The sequence below is a fragment of the Mixophyes fleayi genome, chromosome 6 (genome assembly GCF_038048845.1).
Source record: "Mixophyes fleayi isolate aMixFle1 chromosome 6, aMixFle1.hap1, whole genome shotgun sequence".
NCBI classification, from domain to species: Eukaryota; Metazoa; Chordata; class Amphibia; order Anura; family Limnodynastidae; genus Mixophyes; species Mixophyes fleayi.
Window position 1 is genome coordinate 29,469,066 of NC_134407.1, and position 23,294 is coordinate 29,492,359.

At 40.2% G+C, this 23,294-nt stretch overlaps 1 protein-coding gene across 4 annotated transcripts in view; it reads left to right on the forward strand.

Annotated features, from left to right (window-relative positions):
* The window catches only part of CPEB3 (cytoplasmic polyadenylation element binding protein 3), a 99,903-nt gene that overhangs the window by 71,772 nt on the left and 4,837 nt on the right, over window positions 1–23,294 (forward strand). For all 4 annotated transcript variants that reach the window (XM_075216159.1, XM_075216160.1, XM_075216161.1 and 1 more), the window contains 5 exons: window positions 147–314; window positions 1,170–1,259; window positions 13,716–13,834; window positions 17,457–17,571; window positions 21,443–21,624. In XM_075216159.1, coding sequence (XP_075072260.1) covers window positions 147–314; window positions 1,170–1,259; window positions 13,716–13,834; window positions 17,457–17,571; window positions 21,443–21,624 — 674 coding nt within the window. The remainder of the gene's footprint in view (window positions 1–146; window positions 315–1,169; window positions 1,260–13,715; window positions 13,835–17,456; window positions 17,572–21,442; window positions 21,625–23,294) is intronic.

Sequence of the window (23,294 nt, forward strand, 5' to 3'; positions counted from 1 at the left end):
TTACTATATGTGGTCTTTGATTGATTAAATTTGGCTTAAAGCAAATAAAATCCCAGTATTGTTGATTATTATAGGAACTGTGATTTATATTTATTTATTTATTTATTTATTATTTTTGTTAACCCCAACCTCTCTTTTGCTTCCAGGTCGGTCTTCACTTTTCCCCTTTGAAGATGGTTTCCTCGGCGACAGCCACGGTGACCAGTCCTTGTCATCTGGTTTGAGTTCTCCAACACACTGTCAGAATGGTGAACGGGTCGAGCGCTACTCTCGCAAGGTGTTTGTCGGAGGGTTACCTCCAGACATCGATGAAGGTATTGTACACAGTCAAAACAAACACCTCTTAGAAATTGTCTCACAATCCTTTCAAGAGTGTACTGGACAGCAGTAAAGACATGGTGTGGTCCTAATGCTTTTAGTAAGTGTTATAGTGTTATGCTACATATATAGGGATAAAAAAACACTAGTAAAAGTAAGTTGGTTTTAATTGACCTTAAAAGTATGTCCTTTCTCCCATTAGTACAGACTAAGTCATGTTAATAAAGTCAAACTAATGCTGGTGGTTAGCCAAGGTTTTAGTGTCGCACTTGCTCTACTGAAGCCAACTTTCTGAATTTGCAGTGTAGGGCAGGTCTGGCCAACCTATGGCTCTCCAGGTGTTGTGATACCAGCCAGCTATTGGCTGGCTATCTAGTGGCAAAGCATGCTGGGGCTTGTAGTCTTACAACATCCGGTGTAGAGACAGACTTATCCATTTCTTAAGTGCTGGACTCTGCATTATATGTTCATTGAGATGTGTGTTGATGCTTTAGGGTTAATAGTACATGTACATTACACTTAATGGTTATGTTTCTTATCTCCATTCATTCTTATATTTACTATTTAACACGTATGCTTCACTGGTGACACCTAAATCCCAAGTTTGAGTATAAATTTGGCAGCTGGCTTAAAAGGAAAGAAAATAAACATGAATTAAAGTATCTGCTGCCCCATGAATAGCATTTCCCTATACTTTATACCTAGACATCACTTGCTGGAGTCTAGCAATGTGCTAGGTTTTTGGATTGTTCTTTGCTATGTCTCATGCATATATAATAACTCATTAATAAATAAATTGATCATAAAGGCCTTTGCAAATTATACAAAAACGATTGTGATGTTATTTCCAGATGAGATCACTGCAAGCTTTCGGAGATTTGGTCCTTTGGTGGTGGATTGGCCTCATAAAGCAGAAAGCAAATCTTACTTTCCACCAAAAGGTAATAAGCCTGTCTTTATTATTTATTATTATTATTATTATTATTATTATTATTATTATTATTATTATTTTATTTTGTTATTGTTTTGTTATGTAATTGAGTAAAGGGCTGAAGAGCAAAACTAAAAATAACAAATCCATTTTTGTTCATGTTTTAGCTAATTGCCCCCTCAGTGTTGCAAAATTATGGGAGTCCCTCCCCCTCCTCTCTATTACCTTGTAGCAACAACTGCACAGCCCCAGTGAGGGGAAGGAGTTTATAAGACTACATCAGTGATCAAATTCACACTGCATAGGATGGGAGGTGTGTAATGAATGTAGCACCTGATTGGACAGAAACTGCAGCCATCCAACCACGCCTTCAGTGTGCGCCGCCGGTCCGGCCTGTGGTGTGCGCCGCCGGTCCGGCCTGCGGTGTGCGCCGCCGGTCCGGCCTGCGGTGTGCGCCGCCGGTCCTGCCTGCGGTGTGCGCCGCCGGTCCTGCCTGCGGTGTGCGCCGCCGGTCCTGCCTGCGGTGTGCGCCGCCGGTCCTGCCTGCGGTGTGCGCCGCCGGTCCTGCCTGCGGTGTGCGCCGCCGGTCCTGCCTGCGGTGTGCGCCGCCGGTCCGGCCTGCGCTGTGCGCCGCCGGTCCGGCCTGCGCTGTGCGCCGCCGGTCCGGCCTGCGCTGTGCGCCACCTATTCTTGCTTCTCCTCCTTTTGATGAAAACATAGGGGCTGTTGCAGTCAGATAATAGTAGGACACCACGAGAGGAGATTTTGCCACAAGGTTAACAGCCCCATTAAATTCAAAGAAAGCTTTCGGTACACAGTCATACATACATCCATGAGTTATTTTGATCTACAACAACAGCTAAATAAGTGTCTAATATCATCATATATCACTCTATTATCTGAATGTACCTGTTTAAATAGCCCCCAGTAATTACTGTTCTTCCAAACCAGAGCTGCCACGTACAGGTATTTGTGTAGACATAATTCCCTGTTCTGTTTACTATGGGTGTAAACTGTTAGTTATTTTTTTCCCCTTAGGCTGGAAATAGATTCATTAGAATATTTACGCCTTTGACACACTGCGCTGTTACTAATTCATGTTACATCTCTCAGATATTCTGCCTAAACGTTTCAGGTACATTCATGCAGCAACTTCCTTGTTCTCGCGCACTCTATTTACTGTCACTATTAATAAAAATATTTCTCAGCGTTTGATCATAAGACACAAGCGAACACAGAGCCTGTTATCTATTTCTGTGTCGCGATTCTTATAAGGGAAACTGCTTTGGCATCCTCTGCCAGCTGCCTTCTATCTCAGGAAACAAATACTGTTTATAATATCAATGACAAATAATCCAATTATTCCTAAAGGATAACCACCCAGCTACTTCACCCATTGACTGTAACTTTGAGCTTATTGAGCAATAAAATAACTTTATAATATTCAGTATTAGGATGAAGAAAATAATGCGTCCCCTGCACTAATAACACACCCACAATAATGAATGGATTAAAGATTTTGAACACACACGCGTGTGCGGTGGTGGCTTATAAGATGACAGAAATCGGTGTATGTTGTTGGCAGACGGTGGCTGACACATGGAATGCACTAGGCCAGTGATGGCTAACCTGTGACACTCCAGGTGTTGTGAAACTACAAGCCCCAGCATGCTTTGTCAGCTATCAGCTAGTTATCTACTGGCAAAGCATGCTGGGGCTTGTAGTTTCACAACACCTGGAGTGTCACAGGTTAGCCAACACTGCACTAGGCATTGAGTGGTGACCTCTTGTGTGCCGGTTACCGGTTGTCTTGGGATCAATATGTAGAAATAGCGGAGGCCATACACAGTGCAGTATTTTACAATTAAATCATGTTAAGTTAAATGGAGGAATATAAATTTGCGAGGGGTGATTTCACACGTCTCTGTAGTCACAGGACAGAATTGTGCTCTTAATGTTAATTTGTTTATTCACTCAAATTTAAGTTGAAAGATGTTTAAAGGATATTTAAGCGTTAATTTGTCAATAAATGTCAACATCCTCCACTCGTATTCTTGGAGGAAAGGATATTATGTCACAGCTTAAAGAGTACCCTACACGTACACAGAGTGGAGGCAGCCATTTTGTGGCGTGTACAAATATATATATATATATATAATATATATGCATTCCCTAGAAACCAGTGAACTCCCTAAAGTGCTAAGCGGAGGTTTTGTAGCGTAAACAAATGTTTATAATGGTGCAGTTGAGGAACCAGCGAGGCCACTGCCTCCTAATCAACTGACAGACTTTTCTCTCAAGATTACCACTTGAGCAGCAAAATGGCGGCTTCACTGTGCATAATATGGGCAATAGGTGCACATAAAGCCTGAAGAATGGCAGTGTTCCAAGTACATCTGAAAACTATTTACCGTTTACTTATTAGTTGTTCCTAAAAATAATCCGAATTCCTTGAGATTAGAATGTTTCATGATTACTTCAGACAGTACATAGAAAGTACACAGCTAGTCCCTGACGCACATTACTGGTGAGGGTTTTATAGTCTAGTAAGAAAAATGTTTCGCCAGAAGACTCATTATAAAGAAATATTGGAAAGCCCTCTGCATTCTTGGCATTTTAATTGGCAAAATTGTTGGAATTACACTCATTTTACAGGGCCAAAAAGCCTGCAGTCCGTTGCAGCTAAGTGCTTTACCATGTATGCCAAATATTTCTTCATTTAAAACGGAGAGAATAGTTTGTGTTTTGGCGGAAAATAAGACGTTCTAAAAAAAAAAAAAAGCTTTCCAATAAGATTAATGTATTGCACAGAAGCCGTTTCCTTTGTTTAATGGAGCTTATGTGTAAAGGGCAGTAATGTAAGAGGCAAATGTTTATAATTTATTGCATATAGGATGCCGGTTGAGGAAAAAAATACTTGGGTATAGTATTTGGCAGATTTTCTCATACATTAAAAGGGATATTTACCTCTTCCCATTTACAACCATGTGCCAGGAATGGAATTTTTTTGTTTGTTTTTTTTAAACTCCTGTATCGGAAAAAGGCTTCCCTGTTTAAAAAAATAAAATGTATTGGTGAGCATCTCTTTACAAGCATTTGGAGGTGTACTATAGATGAAGCATGTTTCTTTTACATATACGGCAGGAGTAGGCAGTGGATGCACCAGAACTCCTCACAATAAACCCCGCCCCTGCCATTGTATGTGAACATTAACCGCGAGGGGGGTTGTGAGTGAGTGGTGTGATTGGTACGGTTTCCGACTGCTACTCTATTGTGTTGTTCTTCTAGAGACAAGGACTAACAAAAGGAGCATTGGAACTGTAAAAGGACATGTTAATAGCACTTAGGGGCTAATGACAAGACAAATATGCTAATTACCAACTAATCGCTAATCTCATTAATTCACCACTCGTAAAGGTAGTTTCCATTTACCCAAGAAATAAAATTAATTTTCTGCTCTAAATTGTGCTAAAGGTATATGTATCCCCTATATAGTCAGTGTTCTCCCCAACACCTATTTCCTTGGTTCTCCACCAGGCTGTATTCACTAGCCATCCGGCTCTTGGAGCCCAGCCGAGTCCTATTATAATAGAATAAACCATTGTTATAACAGGCACTATGTGAGCACTACAGCCAGCAGTGTGTGTTACACCACTGACCACCAGTCTGACCAGTCCTGGCAGGTGTGGGCAATAACTCCAACATTTATCATTATTATTGTAAAGTATTACAACTGCCCCCACCCGGCTGCTTCTTAATGCCATTTGGCTGGCAAGATTTTCTCGGGAGAACACTAATAATATTCAGACAGATAACTTATCATAGGGACAGTGATTCTTATACAGACAGACATGTAGCTTCATTTAAGAGAATATAACAATCGTACACGTAATATAAAAGAGTGTAGCACAGATGGTACAATACATCATTAATTTCCCTACACTCTGAATTGTTTAACTGTTTTACATTTGTGTATTGATACCTTAATTGTATGTATATACTGCACTTTGGCTCAGTATTATATAGTATTTGAATAGTGCTAGTAAATATTCTGTACTATCTCATTGGATAGCTTTCCTTTTAAAGAAGGATTCACTGGCACAAGTTTTATGTTCTGTGCAGTGTCGAAAGTGAGAATTCGAGAAAGTAATTTAATCATTAAGATGTGGACTGAAGGGCTGGAACTGGTAAACACTTTTGTACCTGTGATTCTTAAAGAGCTACAATCTGTTTTTCCGTGTCATGGTTTGCCATGGCCCTTTTAAAAAAGCCAAGTGTTACAAAAACATTGGAACTTAAACATTGGTCGGGGGAGGTGAAGAAACCCGGGTTTAAAATTAAGGATGAGCTTGTTTACCTACAGCTTATTAGCTTGGTGGGGAAGGCAAGGGGACGCTACAAGCGTATGAACCTAGGGGCGGCCTGAACCCTTACTGAGGCCCTGAGGAGAAAAAAAATATCTATTGTCTTGTTTTCCACACTTATCCCTCCCCCTCTTTTTATGAACACTAAATTCATTTTTTACTTTCCTTGTGCCACACCATGTTCCATAAAGAGAAAAAGTTTGGCAACGATAGGATTGCTCATTATATAAATATAAAAACCAATGTAGAATTAAAGCAGAAGCTATTGTAAGTGTAAAAAGGAAAACTATTTGTGGAACAAGATAATATGAAAAATTTATTTCAAAAGCAAAATGAACACGAAGGGCTAGATTTACTAAGCTGCTGGTTTGAAAAAGTGGGGATGTTGCCTATAGCAACCAATCAGATTCTAGCTGTCATTTTGTAGAAGGTACTAAATAAATGAAAGCTAGAATCTGATTGGTTGCTATAGGCAACATCCCCACTTTTTCAAACCCGCAGTTTAGTAAATCTAGCCCAAAGTCCCAAAGCAGTAAATCCTTAGGAGAGCACCAAATAGATGTCAATACATTAGCTATGGAACTGTAAAAAGCTCCTCCATGGAATTAGCTTATTTGACAGGATAGTCCTGATAAGTGTTCTCTTCTAGAAATCGTATCTGGTTTGTTGTATCTCTTCAAAATAGATAGCGATGACTTGTGTCCACAAGGGTTAATCCTGGTGAATCGTCACATATTAGATATGTGCTGTCCCGAAATTGTTTAATCCTCAACGCGTTTCTCCGCTCTAACAAGTGGTTTCTTCAGAAGTGTAATAATAACTATGTGCAGACCTCGTATTTATAGTTCAAATAGCCAATAGGATTAAAGCATTAGTCACCATCTGCCTGTGAAGGAGTTATCTTTTATGTTGATATATTGGGGAATAAGTTGAAACCAATTATAAAAATACATACAAAAGTAACACTATAATTTTAAAAAAACAAAACACTGGTTTTTACTGCAAAAATGTTAGAAGCATAAATAGAAAAATTTAACAAGAAACCCTGTTATTACGATCAGACCTGTTAAAAAATGACAGTGAGAGATTTCATACGCCAATCATTTCCAAACTCGTGATCGATCATATAAGAGAACAGCTAGCTGTAAGTCATTCTTGATAAAGAATAATACATGAAATAGCCACACATTGATCTTTCACTCCTCTGCAGCAGGTGATCTGTTAGGAGGGAGGTGCTTCTCTACCTGAGCAGGCAGAGTTTGAGTGGCGACTTTGGAGACTTGCTGTGCAGAATTTCTCGGTGTGGTTTTGTGGATTCAGACACCAGGGGGCGGGGCCAGTGATGTCACAGTAACTCAAATGACTGTTTCCTCACCTTTTGACTGGTATGAGGTCCCATCAGGACTCTGACCTAAAGATGTGGGGAGGAGCTTAAGATGTCTATAATGGAATGAGGAAGTAAAACTTGTTGCAGTAGAATGTCAAGGTGAACTTGAACCATGTATTTCACCTGCATGATTTATATGCTAATATATTAGTAATGACCTTTTTCATATGAGTAAAATGGCGACCTAGTGTAGAAACCTGTGGGCTAGGGAATGTGCACCATAATGGTGGATTAGAGACTGGATTTTTCAGAATAAAATGTTTTGTACTCCCTGCTTCACTTCTGTTTGAGAGGAAAGAGGGGGGGATTTCAGTAAAGTAAATTCAAGGTTGATTTGCAGCCTGTGAGCTAGGACTCATTCATGTATCCTAGTGCTAGACTGGATATGACCCAAGAATTTATCTGTAATATTCGTTTGGTAAAACATATAGGCAAGACTTGAAAGAAAATAAAAGAAGTCAAATATATACATTGGGGGGCGATATATGTGTATAGTTAAATAAAAGGAACAGTTAGCTTCCGTAGAACGTTGAGGGATTTTCTGAATGCCTTAATTCTGAATTCTCTGCAGTTTTAAAGTGTCTACTGCAACTCCCAGACGCTGCACCTGCTTTGCATGTTATAACAGGATTTTTACACTTTTGCCAGGAGGAATGGGTTATAAGACGGATCGTCAGGTGTGGCATGTTCAAAATACTGGGAACCACTCAATTAAGACTCCTATTAAAAAAAAAAAGTATTATACACCTGAATATGCAATCCTGTAACATTTCTCTTTCAGTATTGAGGGGCTTTGAATGTGCTACTACTGCTTTTTATGTTGTTGAGAATGTTTGTCACAAGTTTTCACATGTTATTGCTTACTAAAGATGAAATGTAGAATCAGCATTTTCCTTAGCGGATAAATGTGTGTGACGAGGCTTCTGACCGTTTTCAATTTTTAAAGTAGAAGAAATGTGTAGTTTTCTAAAAGGTAGGAGTGACCATAGCCATAAGCTGGTAATTGTGTGTAAAAATTATAATTTTGCAGGCTTAACTATTTTGATCAAAATATGAACTAATCCCTCATGTTTTCATTTTGCTGGATACGCACAGATGAGCTCTGACAACAACTGTATGTTTGTTTTGTACACACATATATGGGCATTTTATATTGCCACGCAGCTGGTACCATATATAATATGGGATTAATGAAGTGCTGTCTTATTTCCACAACTGCTAAGCACAAGACTGACTTGTGTCCTCTGCAAGAGTGGCCGGCAGGATGCTGTTTTACCGTAAGTCAGACCACCCTGTGTCTGTCGACACGACACGCCAATCTCCTTCTTCCAGACTGCATCCAGATACACGGGCGCAGGCGAAATGAGCGGGGTAATTAGAGTGCGACTATGCAACAAATTAATTTTGAGTACATAAGCAAAGTGTACCTAATGTGTTATGCTATATAACTGTTTCTAGACCCTGCAAACCCTTGGGCCTTGGTCTGGCTTTTGGAAACAAAATTTGGAAAAGCAAGAAGTGCATTAAATTAATGTAATAGTGGATGCATACACTGCGTGTGCATTCGTCAGTGTGTGTTTATCGCTTATCTAATTTCATGAGGGAGTGGGGGGGGTTTTCATTGAACCTGCCTGCAGCCGTTGCTTCTGTGACGTTAAAATCCGGAGTAATACATTCTCGGTTACAGCTTATGTCTGTGGCTCCAACGCAGGCAATTATCTGTACATAAACCTTTTTATGTTCTTTTAAAATGAAGGGGAACGTGGAGCGTGAAAGGAAACACTCGTCACACTGAACTAGATCAATTAAGACCTCTGGTAGGAGATCCATTTGCGTTATTTACTGCTGTAAGGCAGGCATACAATCTGGGCTCGCCATAGATTGCTATCAGCATGCGACTTCTCTTTTCAATTTCACTAACTCGTTGTTGGTTAAACAATGAGAAGGGAGTCAGCGGGCAATGGCTGCCGTATGTGGAAGTCATGCCGGCACACTGCGCTGTTGTATAGTAAATGTGAGGGGAAAAATCAAAACTGTTTTCCTATATTATTAAATAAAAAAAAATAAAAAGAAAAAAAAGATAATTGGGCTACAAAACCATCTGTTGTTGTGTCTCTGCGCTGCACAATATGCCTGTATTCATTTAGCTGTATATGCGTTCACGGTCTTAATATATGAATTTCTCATTCTGTTTTGATAGTTGTACTTTATGCAAAAAATAATTAGCCAATATTTTATTTTATTTTTTATTTATTTTTAATCTGCAATTCTGTTTCATATTTATACTGATGAAATAAAGCAGAGCATTATGGGTGCTTAACGCTGCTCGTTTACATATATTAGTGTTACTCTATTAGTGTTTCTTCAATGAAGGGAGATTGCATTAAGGATTTAAGTTCTGTTGGTGTTATTTTAGTCAGCAGTTTTTCAGCATAATTTCATGATGATTTTTCAGTGGGTTGCCCTGATCTGAAGAGACCAGGACATTATGTCTTGTGCACTTTTATTTTGTTCCAATTAAATAGTTTTGGTCTTTCTAATGCAACAGAACGTGTCCATACATTTAACGTCATACATAAAGTCAATCTACTTGTCTGTTATTATAAACAAGTTAACCCGTGCATGATACTCATGCATTCTAGTCAAATCAAGCTACTTAAGGTGTTAAAAAGGTTCTTGTCATGCATTTGGGGCTAGGCCAGGCCTCCTCAGGGGAAGAGCGTTACTTCCCGACGTAAGCGCCCTTTTTTAACGTGGTTTTGTCCACATGTCACCACCTCATCATTCTTCTCCATCATCTCATCCTTCATCTTCATCGCCACATCCTTAATCTCCATCGTCTTACTGTTCTAAAACCTCTCGATACACAACGTTTCTGCTAAACACCTTATCGCTGTGCTCAATCAGTCTTCCTTGAAGGGCAGTATTCATAACCTGCACTTTCACATCACTGCTTCTCCGTACTCGTGAAAATGCGACATACAATTGTCCATGACCAAACACAGGCTCTGGTAAATAAATACCCACACGGTCAAGAGTTTGAGCCCTCAACTGGTAAATTTAGCCTTTACTACCCCTCCCACGGGGGGAAGGGGGGATGATGGAAGTTAACTGACTTCACTATTATAATTTTTTTGTCAAATAATGTCAGTATACCAAATTTCAGGTCTATTGGATGAGCCCTTTCTGAGAAAATAGTTTTTTCCACACACACACACACTAGCACACGCCGCTAGGCTTATATATATTAGATGTGCGCTTTTATATATGTTGCCCACCGGTGGGTGGGGTTTGTTTAACATTTGGGATCAACACAACAGTTTAACTTAAATCTTTTCTAGAAAATGGTGGTTGGATTGTAGTGAAAGCGTCCACAAGCCACCTACTTAATCATGTAATAGTTTAGTAGCTAGTAATTTAAGGAAATTATGTCATTAAGGAGAGCAAAGCATAAAAATGAGTAACTTTGCACCTGGGCAAAACCATGTTGCATTGGAGGGGAGGTAAATTTATAGTATGGGGACAGATTTATAGTTGGGGTAGAACATGTCCCAGATCAACTTTAAATGTTAGTGTAAAAATAAAGCTATCAAGTGTTTGTGTGCTACATGAAAAAACAGCCAGTATTTAACTTATGTGCAAAATAATAAACTAATTTGCACCCCTTGCATTGTAACATGGTTTGTCCAGGAACAAACTTACTCCTTTTTTTTTTTTTTGCTTTGTTCTCCTCATTGACTCAGGCCCTATGTCTTCTGTTGGGTTCTTCATTTGTATGCTAGAGAGCTTGCAAGAAGGATTCTGGTATAGCATGGAATAAGGCGTACAATTCCCAACACAGGCAAGGCCGTTACAGTAGGTAGGCCGGTACCCATGGATGTTGTGCATGTGTAGTTTTGTGGGTGAATAGACAGGGCAAAAGATTTGTGACTTTAAACGCTGCGCAACTGTGAGTACCAGATTTACTTGTTTGAGAGTATCAAGAATGAGTCAAAACCTAAACAATATCCCACCAACAATGGCTATATGGTCAGAAATAGGCTGTTGATGATTGGGATGTCTGGACATGGCCTGTGCATGCAGTACAGCAGTGCTGCCATATCAGAATGCATAACTCATACCTAGGGCTAGATTTACTAAGCTGCGGGTTTGAAAAAGTGGGGATGTTGCCTATAGCAACCAATCAGATTCTAGTTATATATTTAGGACGTTCTACAAAATTACATATAGAATCTGATTGGTTGCTATAGGCAACATCCCCACTTTTTCAAACCCGCATATTAGTAAATCTAGCCCCTAGTCAGACGGTGAATGAAGCTGCCCAGGGTTGGTGAAAGCCAAGTAGGTGGGATTGCAGTGGGTTAAAAAATACAGAGCCTTGGGAGATTGGAAGAACATCCCCAGGGGGTAAATGTATCAAGCTGCAAGTTTCCAGTGGGTTTGAAAAGTGGAGATGTTGCCTATAGCAACCAATCAGATTCTAGTTATCATATATTTAGGACGTTCTACAAAATTACATCTAGAATCTGATTGGTTGCTCCACTTTTCAAGCCCTGCCGGAAACTCACAGCTTGATACATTGACCCCCCTGGTCTCATTAATCTTATTTTCTGCTGTTTCAAGCCGAAGACCAGGGAATTTGAAAAACTACATTACTCCACGGAGTATCCTGCCCGATATAGACAATAGAGGTTGTTGGTGGCAGTGTAATGGCTTACAGTGTGCTTTCTTGGCACACATGGTGCTTAGTTGCACATGTACACCTATGTTTCATATGGCTCAGGAAATGTAAACACTGTTGAAGAGCAGGTGCATCCCATCATGGCCACAGGGTATCTGTGAAAGGATTTTTTTTTTTTTGGCAAGATATTGCTCCAATACCACAAGGCTATGAAAGTCCTGCAATGGTTCCAGGAATAGGGCCATGTATTCAGCTTAATGCAGTGATCACCAGGTCTTCATGCATTTGTTCTCCTGTGGTGTGAGATGAATCAAGCTATTCAGATTTGCCACCAGCTAATCAACTATGGGACACGCTGGACTTGAGACAGATATGCAAATATTGACGCTCAATCTTTATTACAAGAATGAATGTTATCTATTACCAGTTAATTAGATGGGGTTTTTTAAGCGCCAGTCTCCCTTTTTGGCCTAAGTTTTGGAACCACCTGAGAGGGATGTCTACGTTCCAGTCGCACCTTCTCAAAAAACCAAACAAAGATTTCAGAAAGTAGAATCCTCTGGACTGTGAGGGTCTCTGGCTCCTGCTGACTGTATAGATCTTTTTGGTGGGTTCATCATAATGTCCAATTAAGTAACAACATATATTTTTACGATGCTCAGTTCGTTTGTGTCCGGTTCTGCTCAGTGATTCACAGACTATCACGGTTGTTTATTTCCCTCCTTTAGTAAAGTGACAAATTTCTAGAAGAAAGTGTTTTGGCTTAAAGTGGTTGTAGCAATCCTTTCAGAACATAGGGTTTGGTATTTGTCAATAGATCCTTCCCTCTTATCTTTTGTGCCCTGTTTCAATAAAAACATGAGACAGAAAGTTCAGTGTTCGGATTGAGACGCATGTTTTTAATATGAGAACGCTGATCTTGTTTTCAGAATGTATGTGTCCCTGTGTTTAGTCATAATGTTGTTGTTGTTGTTGTTGTTTTAGCCGATGAATAGTTTTTCTGTGTATGACTTGTTGTGGAATGGACTCGCTTGTATGAATGCATTTTTTGTGTAATGTCATCAATGCGAGTTTCCAGTTTCCTATTGGGATATTCCGATGTGTGTGTCATTGTAATTTTCCTTCTGTCCAACTCTTGCATGGCAATCGTTTCCATCCCAAATGAGGGACACCTGGCTGTTTTGGGCCTGTAAATTACATTTTAATGTGCTTCTTTTGACTCATTAAGCCGGCAAGCCTTCAGATGGTAAATTAGAGCGTGCCTAGTCAGCTGTGAGGCTTGGCTCTTTCATGTTACTGCACTGAAGGTGACTCCTTGGATAAATCACTTTCTGTAAACTAAATTCTCCCTCGTTTTCCGAGAGTCTAAGGCCTCTAATCTGTTCTCTAAACCAACATAGAGGCTCAATAATGATTTTGATTGTATTGGTCGTACAATATATTTTTTTAATACTAGAAATGTGAAACCGTAGCGGCAGGTAGCATTTCTGATCACAAAATGGCAATAATTTGAAGGTTAATTTCTTCCAGGCCTAGAGTTTTCGTATTGCATACTATTACTGCATTTCTCTAACTTATATCCATGAATGACTGACTGGGGCTTTTGGAGTCAAATTTGGACTCCCAGTATAAGGAGTGCGTCAGTTATAGATAATGATGCACTAAGGCTTCACCTGGTATATCCCAACCTAATTGCATGACACAGTGTTTCAGGACCCAGTGATCCTTTGTATGGTTAATTTAGATATGGAAGTGAGGAGCTGTAAACTCAATGCTACTTTAGCTCTGTGTACCCAGTGGGAGAGGCTAAGAAATAGCTGCTCACGTGTTTTTCTTTTAATATAATTATAAATGATATTTGTATTCTATAACTGGCGTGAAGAAAAGCATTTCCTATGCAAAGCTCAGAGCATTAGTTCCTCCGAAGGCATCAATTCAAATGCTTATGTACTGGAAAATTGGATTGTTCTATTAATAGTGCAGTGTGGTTATGACGACCATGCCTGACGTGGCTGTTTTTTGCTCTCTTTAAAGGTTATGCCTTCCTGCTCTTTCAAGAGGAAAGTTCCGTGCAAGCTCTGATTGATGCCTGTTTGGAAGAAGACGGCAAACTCTACCTGTGCGTGTCGAGCCCCACCATCAAGGACAAACCTGTAAGGAGCTGGTGTCTGATCTACTAGGGAATAGTGGAATCAGGGGGGTTGTACTAAATGCATGTGTCTGTAACCCCCTCGTAATCTTCAATGTTGCCATTATATTATAATGGAGAATTCTGAAAGATGCGTGAGAAAGTCGCACTTAAACAGCAAGTCTGATGAGATCAGCTGTAGTGAGAGTGTACTCTGGATCCCAAAGATCCCACTCGGCCATTGAATAATGCTGAGACCTCTTAACCATTATATTACTCTGGTAATATAACGCACCAGCTGAGTCATTTCCTATGGCTCAACAAACTTTTTCTTTTTTTTTAAGCTAAAAAGAGTGGTCCAAAAACCTGTCCTTAGGCCTTGCCACTATCTATGGCAAAGGAGGTACAAAGGAAGCAGACAAATTTATATTTATATTACATTTCTATATTTTATTTTTTTATTTTTTATTATTAGGGGCTGGGAGTTGGGAGCACTTTAGGGTCAGCATGGTTGCACAGTGGTTAGCATTGCATCCTCACAGCACTAGGATCCTGGGTTTAATTCCACCCAGTGCCCTATCTGTGTAGAGTTTATATGTTCTCGCTGTGTTTGAGCGGATTTCATCCGGGTGTTCTGGTTTCCTTCCACACAGTCCAAACACATATAACTTGATTTCTGGCAAATATGGACGCATGCGCTCGTTTGTGTATTTAAAACATAAGCTGCAGTTTGGCAGGGACTGATTGGTTACATACTCTCTACGCAGCGCTGTGTAATCTGATTGGTGCTATATGCATATATGATGATAGGGCTGCTTTCAGTACAGGTGTGTTTGACAACCGTTAGACAAGAAGAAAAAAACAATAAAATAATACGTAAACTATCACTGTCAGTAGTCACGGACACCATGTCCTACATCAGATCCTACTCCAAGATTTATAATTAAACGTAACGCACCCCAAACCATACTTTTAAGATAAAGTTGTAAGTTAACCCTCGTGTCCTGAAAACTGGGGTGGAGGACAACTAATATGATATTTTCCAGGCCTCCCAAATGGCATAAAACTTCCATTGCTGTGCTGTCGTACCTACCCAAGAATTCAGTCCTGAATCTTGGAGGTCATCCATAGTGTAGCACATACACGATGCACACCTAATAACTTGTAATAACCCTAATGATTCACAGTGACCTAGAACAGTGCTGTCTAACGTCATGCCTATATATACCCACGTGCCGGAGGCCCCAACACTTCCTTTTGGGATACAGTGATCAACCACAAATAGACATCATACATACAAGGTGCATAGAGCCGAGTTATCCAGGAACACAGGGCAGATGATCCGTAGAGAAGAGCACACACAAAACACCCATGCTGCCCGTATAGGGAATCTACATACAGACAGAACAGTCACAACGAAGACAAACGTGTGCATAAAAGACATCTGCTCAAAACATACACAGACGTTCCATGCGACACCCAGAACACTGACCTTTAAATCAGCTACTGACTTGTGCTTGTATTCAAAATAATAGTTTATGCTTTCCAGCCCTCTACATTAGAATTGTACCCACATAGCCATTTTTATCTAACATGTCTAGTATATTTCTACTCTGCTGTATTTCCAGGTTTCAATAACCATCATACTTATTTTTTAGCCATTTTATTTATATTTCTTACCCGAACCGCATTACTGTCTGTCAGTAATATTTACTCTTATTAGCCCTTCCTTTTATTTATTTGCATGCATTTCTTCCATTTACTGTAAACTCAACTTTTCTTTTCAAAAATCACATCTCTGCTTTGTTAATTTTAGTATTTTCACCCCCCGCTTCCATTTCTCCTGCTGCTGTGGTGTTTGGATAACTCGCTGTTGATGCAGGAAACGTCTCCGTTCGTCACAGCCAATCAGATGAGACCTCTGTAGATTCAACCAATCCAACATCATGGCTGTCCGTTTGTTTGAAATAGGCCTTCCAGTCACATCTTTTGATAGTTGCACATAATAGATTCTGAGCGGGATAACTGTTGGCCAGATTTTGTGAATCGCGCTTGCACAGACACGCGCACAATAGGTTTCCAATTAAAGGGTGTGATCTGTACTTTTATTGAGGGATTTAGAATTATTAATTACTATATATTTTATTAAAAAAACTTCATACCTACTTTGAAAGGCTAACTCTACTTTTTAATACCATTTACAAGAATTCCCCATAGCCTAATCAGTTCTTCTAATATAATCTCCATCTACTTCCTTTACTTAGTTGCAGATATGAGGCTATTCATCTCTTTCAGGAAATATACGGTTTCCGTAACTCATTTGAAAATGTTCAGGAACACTGGTGTGCATAGGATAATGCACACTTTCTGCAAATTCTAAGATTATTAGAATCCACTGAGGTTTTCTATTAACATATGAAGGGTATGGAATTCCGGTGTGACTTAATACATGTTATAGCTTTCATTAAGGGTGCAATATTTCTTCTGAAACAGTTTCCTAATTATGACATCTGAACTGCCCACATATACAGATATTACAGTTTATAAATAAATTTCCAGAATACGTACATATATCAAACAAGACGCTGCAAAAACTTGAATTCATGCACTCCTCATCTCCCGCATCAACTGTTGCAATTCCCTCTTTACTGGTCTTCCCAAAAAATCAGATTCCAGCCCCTACAATCTATTTTGCATGCAGCGGCTAGATTGATTTTCCTTGCAAATCGCTCTTGCTCTGCTGAGCCACTGTCAGTCTATACATTGGTTGCCTGTTTTTAACAAATCCAATATAGAATTCTTCTACTAACATACAAAGCCATCAACAAAACTGCACGAACATAAAGCTCCTTACTTGTCTCAAAGTATCTCCCAACTCGACACCTCCGTTCTGCACAAGATCTGCGTCTCTCTTCTACTCTCATCACATCCTCCCATTCTCGGTTACAGGACTTTTTTCGGGCTGCACCCACTCTGTGCAATTCCCTCCCTCACACAGTAAGACTTTCCTCTAGTCTTCAAACCTTCAAACGTTCTCTGAAAATTCACCTCTTCAGGCAAGCTTATTATATTCCATAACCACCATCTTAATCTCCCTAGATTACCCTATTACCATCCTCTACACAGCTAACACAAGACAACAACCCTCTGACCAACATAGTTGTGTGACTGATCACACAGCCCACTCAATACTTTTTATCTTTTGCGTTCTAGTTTGGCCAATATAATGTAGCACAGGCCCTTGTGTATCAAACTCCCATTGTCCCATATATTGTAAGCTTGCGAGCAGGGTTCTCTTACCTCTCTGTATGAATGGATTACCCAGTATTGTTTTGTTAATGTTTGTTCCCAATAGTAAGGCGCTACGGAATCTGTTGGCGTTATATAACTAAATGATGATGATGCATTTATTGGCTTTACTACATACTGTAGATGAGCTACTGAGAAACATGGTATAAAACTAGGTATGCCAGTTTTAGATCTCATTCTAAAGAGGAAAGAAAGCCACGTAGTTTATAGTAACCGTGCTATAAAAATATATTAGAGGAACATAAATAGAAAGCTTTGTGCTATAAAAATAAAAAAAAGGAACACCAGAAGGTTGTTTGTTTGTTTTTGTTTTATAATGTATTTATATTTTCATGCAGGTCCAAATCCGCCCCTGGAATTTGAGTGACAGTGACTTTGTGATGGATGGATCTCAACCGTTGGACCCTAGAAAAACTATATTTGTTGGGGGTGTCCCACGACCCTTGCGAGCCGGTAAGTGAGATGAAGTCTCCTGGATACAAGGATATGTAATGTGAAAGCTACGTGAGAATGAGCTGCGGTCTCTGTGCCAATGACCAGTTTCTTTCATTGCTCTATGTTCTCCCTTGTTCCTGCTGGGACACAGACTAGAGATCTACTGAGCAATAAATACTTGGGCGCGACAAGAAAATATACTTAAACTATTAGTTGGTGTCCATGTGGTCAACACGTGTGGTACAAGCTAAAACTGCTGCTCTTTATGCCGTAAATCTTCGGTGAAACTTACGGGCCGTACTATTTATACATTTTGAATAATTTATTTCTTAATAAGAGTGGGGGCTTCCATGTTTAGTAAATATGTTGACGCTCAACAGGATTACAGACTGGATGTAAATTGCATACAATGTGTGGCAGCGTTGATTAGCCTGCCTTAGGGTTATGTATGAGCTCCGTTTTACCGAACACGTCCCATCGCTACAGCAGTGGTCTACGGGAGTCTGCTCTTCCGGCCACTGGCTTCTGCTAAAACACTTAACTAGCAACAGTGGTGAATGGAACAAGCTTATTGTATAACAGCGGCATCCTTCCCGTACTCGAAACTGAGAGCGTATTATGCTGTGAGCTTGCAGCGCAGCAGGAGGAGCATCTCTATGTGAGGACTGGATTGCTCCCATTTCTGTTGCCAGCTCAGGTGATGCTACTTCAGGACAGAGGGAATGGGGGGGTCCATATGCTACACAGGGACACCCACACCCAAATTGTTATATTTGGTTGAGAGGGAGCCCGTTGACAAACACTGGGCTTCCACTTTAAAACCATCCAATAGATTTTATTAAGACGTCCTTACCAGAGTCACCGTAGTACAGGGAAGGGAACAGCTTGGGTGTACATGTTTCTTTAAGTAGTTTCGCTGAGTCATTGTCCATAGGTTAATATTGACTTTCCCTGTTGGTGCATCCATAAGTCTAATATCGTATATCGGTCGTGCTTGGTACAAGAGGATGGGTAGACATGTAAGGAGTAAGAGCTGGTTCAGGATCACCGGTGGCATCAAGCACGACAGAGACTAAAGTAAAAACTTTTGTCCATTAGGTAGATACGTTTTTGTAAGGGGTATCTTTGATTCTAAACATATAAACTTGCTGTCCGTTTATGTCCCGCCCCCTTATAGTGGAGAAGTTTTAAAGAAATGCACTGACTTTATCTCTCTATCTCCTGACACTCCTGTGATATGTTGTGGGGATTTCAATAATGTGTTGGACCCTAATGTTGATAGGTGGAGGGAGGTGGGAGATACTACACTTGCTAGAAAATCAAAATTTGCTGATCTGGTGGAGGAGATGGGCTTGGTGGACGTGTGGCGTCTGAGATATCCGGCAGAGGTTTGTTTTTCATGCTATTCTACTTCGTATAATGCCTTTTCCTGAATTGATTTAGGACTTCTATCAAAGGGATTGCTGCCGGTTGTCTCGGATGTTGCATATCTACCAAGAGGGATTTCAGATCACTCCCCGTTGGTACTGACTGTAAAGCAAATCTCGAGGCCAAATATTTTGGAGACTTAACCCCTTCTGGTTGACATTATTGAAGGATGGGAATACGCCAGAATCTAAATGGGAAGGGTACTTTTCTACAAACGTGGGTACAGCGGCTCCACCTCATGTCTGGGACTCATTTAAGGCTTTTTTTAAGAGGTTCCCTAATTAGAAGTATTAATTGCTTTAAAAAAGAGTCTAGGCTCAGAGGTGATAGGTTACAAAAGGAGGTTTTGCGGTTGGAGGAGGTGTATCTATCTTCTCATATGGCTTCTGACAGGCTGGCTTGGTTGGCGGTGCAGCGAGAATGGTCGGACTACTTGTTAGACAAATCAAGACGTAAGTTGTTATTTGCTAAGCATACTCTAAACAGTACTTTGAAGCGGATAAGTGTGGCACCCTGAAGCCTTCTTCACAACCATTGAACCCTCTCTCCTTGAAGTTCTTGATGATCTGATAAATGGTTGTTAGGTGCAATATCCTTGAAAAAGATATTTATGAGGCTGGGCGCAAAAAGGGGAGGGAATGCATACACAGGGAAAAGGAGACGATGTACAATTGGGTCCGCTGATTTTAAACACAATCCTAAGTGTTAGCGCTAGTTCTGCCTGCAATATCCTTGCCTGTGAAGGCCTTTGTTAACAAGGGTTATCTGCAAAGAAACACGTGCAGTCATTATTGGTTTGCACAGAGGAAGAACAATGATTTCAAGCACCATCCTCCTTTTAAAGCTCTCAGTCTGTTAATCTAACTCAGTCAGCATGGCAGAGTGATCTCCAGCCTTGTCCTCATCAACACACTCACCTGTGTTAACGAGGCAATCGCTGACCTGATGTCAGCTGGTCTTTTGTGGCAGGGCTGAAATGCAGTGGAAATGTTGTTTTTGGGATAAAGTTCATTGTCATGGCAAAGAGGGACTTTGAAATTAATTGCAATTCATCTGATCACTCCATGACATTCTGGAGTATATACAAATTGCCATCATAAAAACTAAGGCATCAGACTTTGTGAAAAATATTTGTGTCATTCTCAGAACTTTTGGCCATGACTGTATGTAGCCTATCGGGCGTGAGGTACAACCGGTTTAGAACTTTTACCTGCATTTCCGTGTGGTTAATGCATGTGGATATGCAGGGGGGTGTATAGATGGTTCCCATTGTTGTAAATGTCAAGTCTGATTCCGGAGTAGAGGCTTTGGGGGAGGGAACTAGGGAATGGCGGTATTGATAGATGAACGTTATTTACCTACACACTGTGGATGCAGCCATCGTGTCACAGTGATGTCTCTGCTCCATTTTCGTGGTTCAGCTCAGTGTGTAGGGTGCAGTGTTGTCTCTCATTCATCCTGGGAACATGATTCCAGACCTATGGTGACCATTTGTGCAATTTCAGCCAGGGATAATAGCTGCTTAGAATTCATCGGCTTTCCTGTAAAAGATGGACATCTGAATTAACATTTTGTTAAATTACATTATTGTTACAATGTTTTACACAAACATGCTTTTATTAACCAACCGAAGCTGACTTGGTGCATGTACAGCCAGCACATTCCTGCAGGGCTTCCTAGCTATGCAAAGCTAACTTTACACATTAGGGACTATTGGCCTCTTGGGTATTATTAAGGTTTGTGTGTTTTCCGCAGCTAAATCTAAAAATCAACAAAACTGCGTTTTTGGCTTTTCCTTGCTTCATTTATCTTTGGCAGAGAGCTTTGGATTGTTTTCTATCGTTATAGCTGCAGCAATAAAAATCCTAAATTTGTAATTGGCAAATGATAGGCTTCCTCATTTTCTGGGGCGTAGACTGGAACGGTGCAGCTTGAGCTGTGGTATGAATGGAATCTACGTCTTTCACTGTGTGGTGCTCGGATGGACCAGTAATCTAATTGGCAGCGGGAAAAAACTCTGTGCTGCTTATGTATCTCTCAGGAGTGGAAATCAAAAATGCGCTGTAGTCCTTTTTCTCTATGATGGGGCCACGGTATCTTCATATAGCTTTACTGATGCACGTTCAAAGCTTGCTACAAGGAGCCTATTAAAAAGAATATTTTGGACCATTAGTTTAATTTTATTAAACACAGCACCTTCCCGGTGCAAGCTTTAGGATGAAACGGCACAACATTAATATATAAAGTTAGGTGATTGCCTGTTAATGGAAATGTAATTTATCACTAAGATTAAGGGCCCTTTGAAGCTTAGAGGGCCACCCATGCGACCTCAGATGTTTCAGATTACTATATTATATTGTTGCTTTGATATGCCACAAAATAAAGCATGCAAAGAGGTAAATAAAAAAGAAAGTTGTTTTTCCTGTTTTTTAAATTGCTCTATTTACCCCTATCCTTTCAGTTGAGCTGGCGATGATCATGGACCGTCTGTACGGGGGTGTCTGCTACGCTGGCATCGATACAGATCCAGAATTGAAATATCCCAAAGGCGCAGGTCGGGTGGCGTTTTCCAATCAGCAGAGCTATATTGCGGCAATCAGTGCTCGATTTGTTCAACTGCAACACAACGACATTGATAAGCGGGTAAGGGCAATCCAAAGACCACAGGTCATTTATTACCATATTGTTAGCGCAACTCATACTAACATGTTTCTCAGACAACTCAACAGGAGCTGTAGAACTGTTTCTGTACGGAGAATGATTGACATTTGCTTTATCCTATATCCTCATAAAGCTTCTATTTATAGATCCAATTCTCTTATGTAGGCCACATTCTATTTTCTTCATCCACTTCAGACATTGGCTAAATCGGACTGATTCCCTCAGATTCCTGAATCTGCTAATCTCCCATGTGATGAGCGTCATCAGCCAATTAGATTTGGCCGGCTGCGCACTGTGCAATGTCTGGCAAGTGTAGTCAACATTATTTTGTACGTCATCAACATTAGAATTTTGGTGGCCAAAGAGAAGTTGCTCCATCGGACGAGGGGAAACTGCTACATCTGAAAGTCGGCCAATCACAGCTTGATGTTTGTTACAAAAATCTCTTCAAATAATTGGCTAGTATACCTCCTATATTCTGTTATGTATGAAAAATACAGCACCCACAAAGTCCTACCTCCTCCCACCCCCTGCAGATAAATAGATCACTACTTATTCAGAGACTGAATTTAAATGCCATATTGATTTATTCTAATTATAAAAATCATGTGGCAATGTTTTTGTTTTGTTTTTCTCTTAACGGAACATCTTCATTCTCATCTGCCAAGTCCTTGAAAATCCCTTATGCAGAATGTAGTTTATTTTTCCTGCCGCTGCTCTGTTCCCAGTTTCTAGCTTACATATTTTATTGTGGTTGCTAATCTGCCTAAAATATCAACCGCAGCAGCACACGCCTCTGAGTTAGGAGCCGGTATTGAATAGTCCTGCGACTTGCCGTTTCCTTCCCAGAAGATCTGGAGCATCTCGTGCCAGGATCATTACGTCTGACGCTGCCAAGATCACTCGCTTTAAGTCCAGCCAGAAGCAAAGCCCATCCCCTTTAACCCACTCCCTCAGTAAAGTCCTTTTCACAGTTTGTGTCTAATTAAACAATTAGCGGCAATGGGCCACAAAGCAAAAAAATAAGTAGTAAGACAAGCGTCAAAATAGACTAAAGAACATACAGAAAGTTCACGGCAGACATACAACCGTTGGATCGTCTGATTTTATTCATTACTGAGGTTGTCCAAGCAAGATTACATTAATTTGCTGCAGTTTTTTTTACTGTATCTGTTGAGTGTTTTTGTAGCATCTGCTGTTTCATTAAAATAATATTTTGTAGCGTTACTCTTGTTGGAGAGATTGTCCGCTTGTTTGGAATATAACTCTTTGTGAATGTTTCTCTGCAATCCTCTTTACTTGGTGGCACATATTAATCCTCTGTGAGTATTTCTTGAGGTTTGTGGTTTAGACCACAGATCACCCTTCCCTGTAACATTTATCAGTTATTTTTTAGCAGGCGAGATCTCCAAAGCAGTGAAAGGTGAGGAACAGCTAAAACTTTGTGTAGCGAAATAAAGACCTAATTCCTACTACGTATATAGATAATAGTAATACTACTGCCACTCCCCCCTGTGCCTTTACAGGCAAGGATTCTGCTGGTCTGTCTTCTTGTTTCTCTACACTGTGTACTTTAAAAAAAGGTCCGAATTAAACCAACCCAAGCCACAATACTTTATTTAAAAGTCTTTTTTATTAAACCATTGTAACAG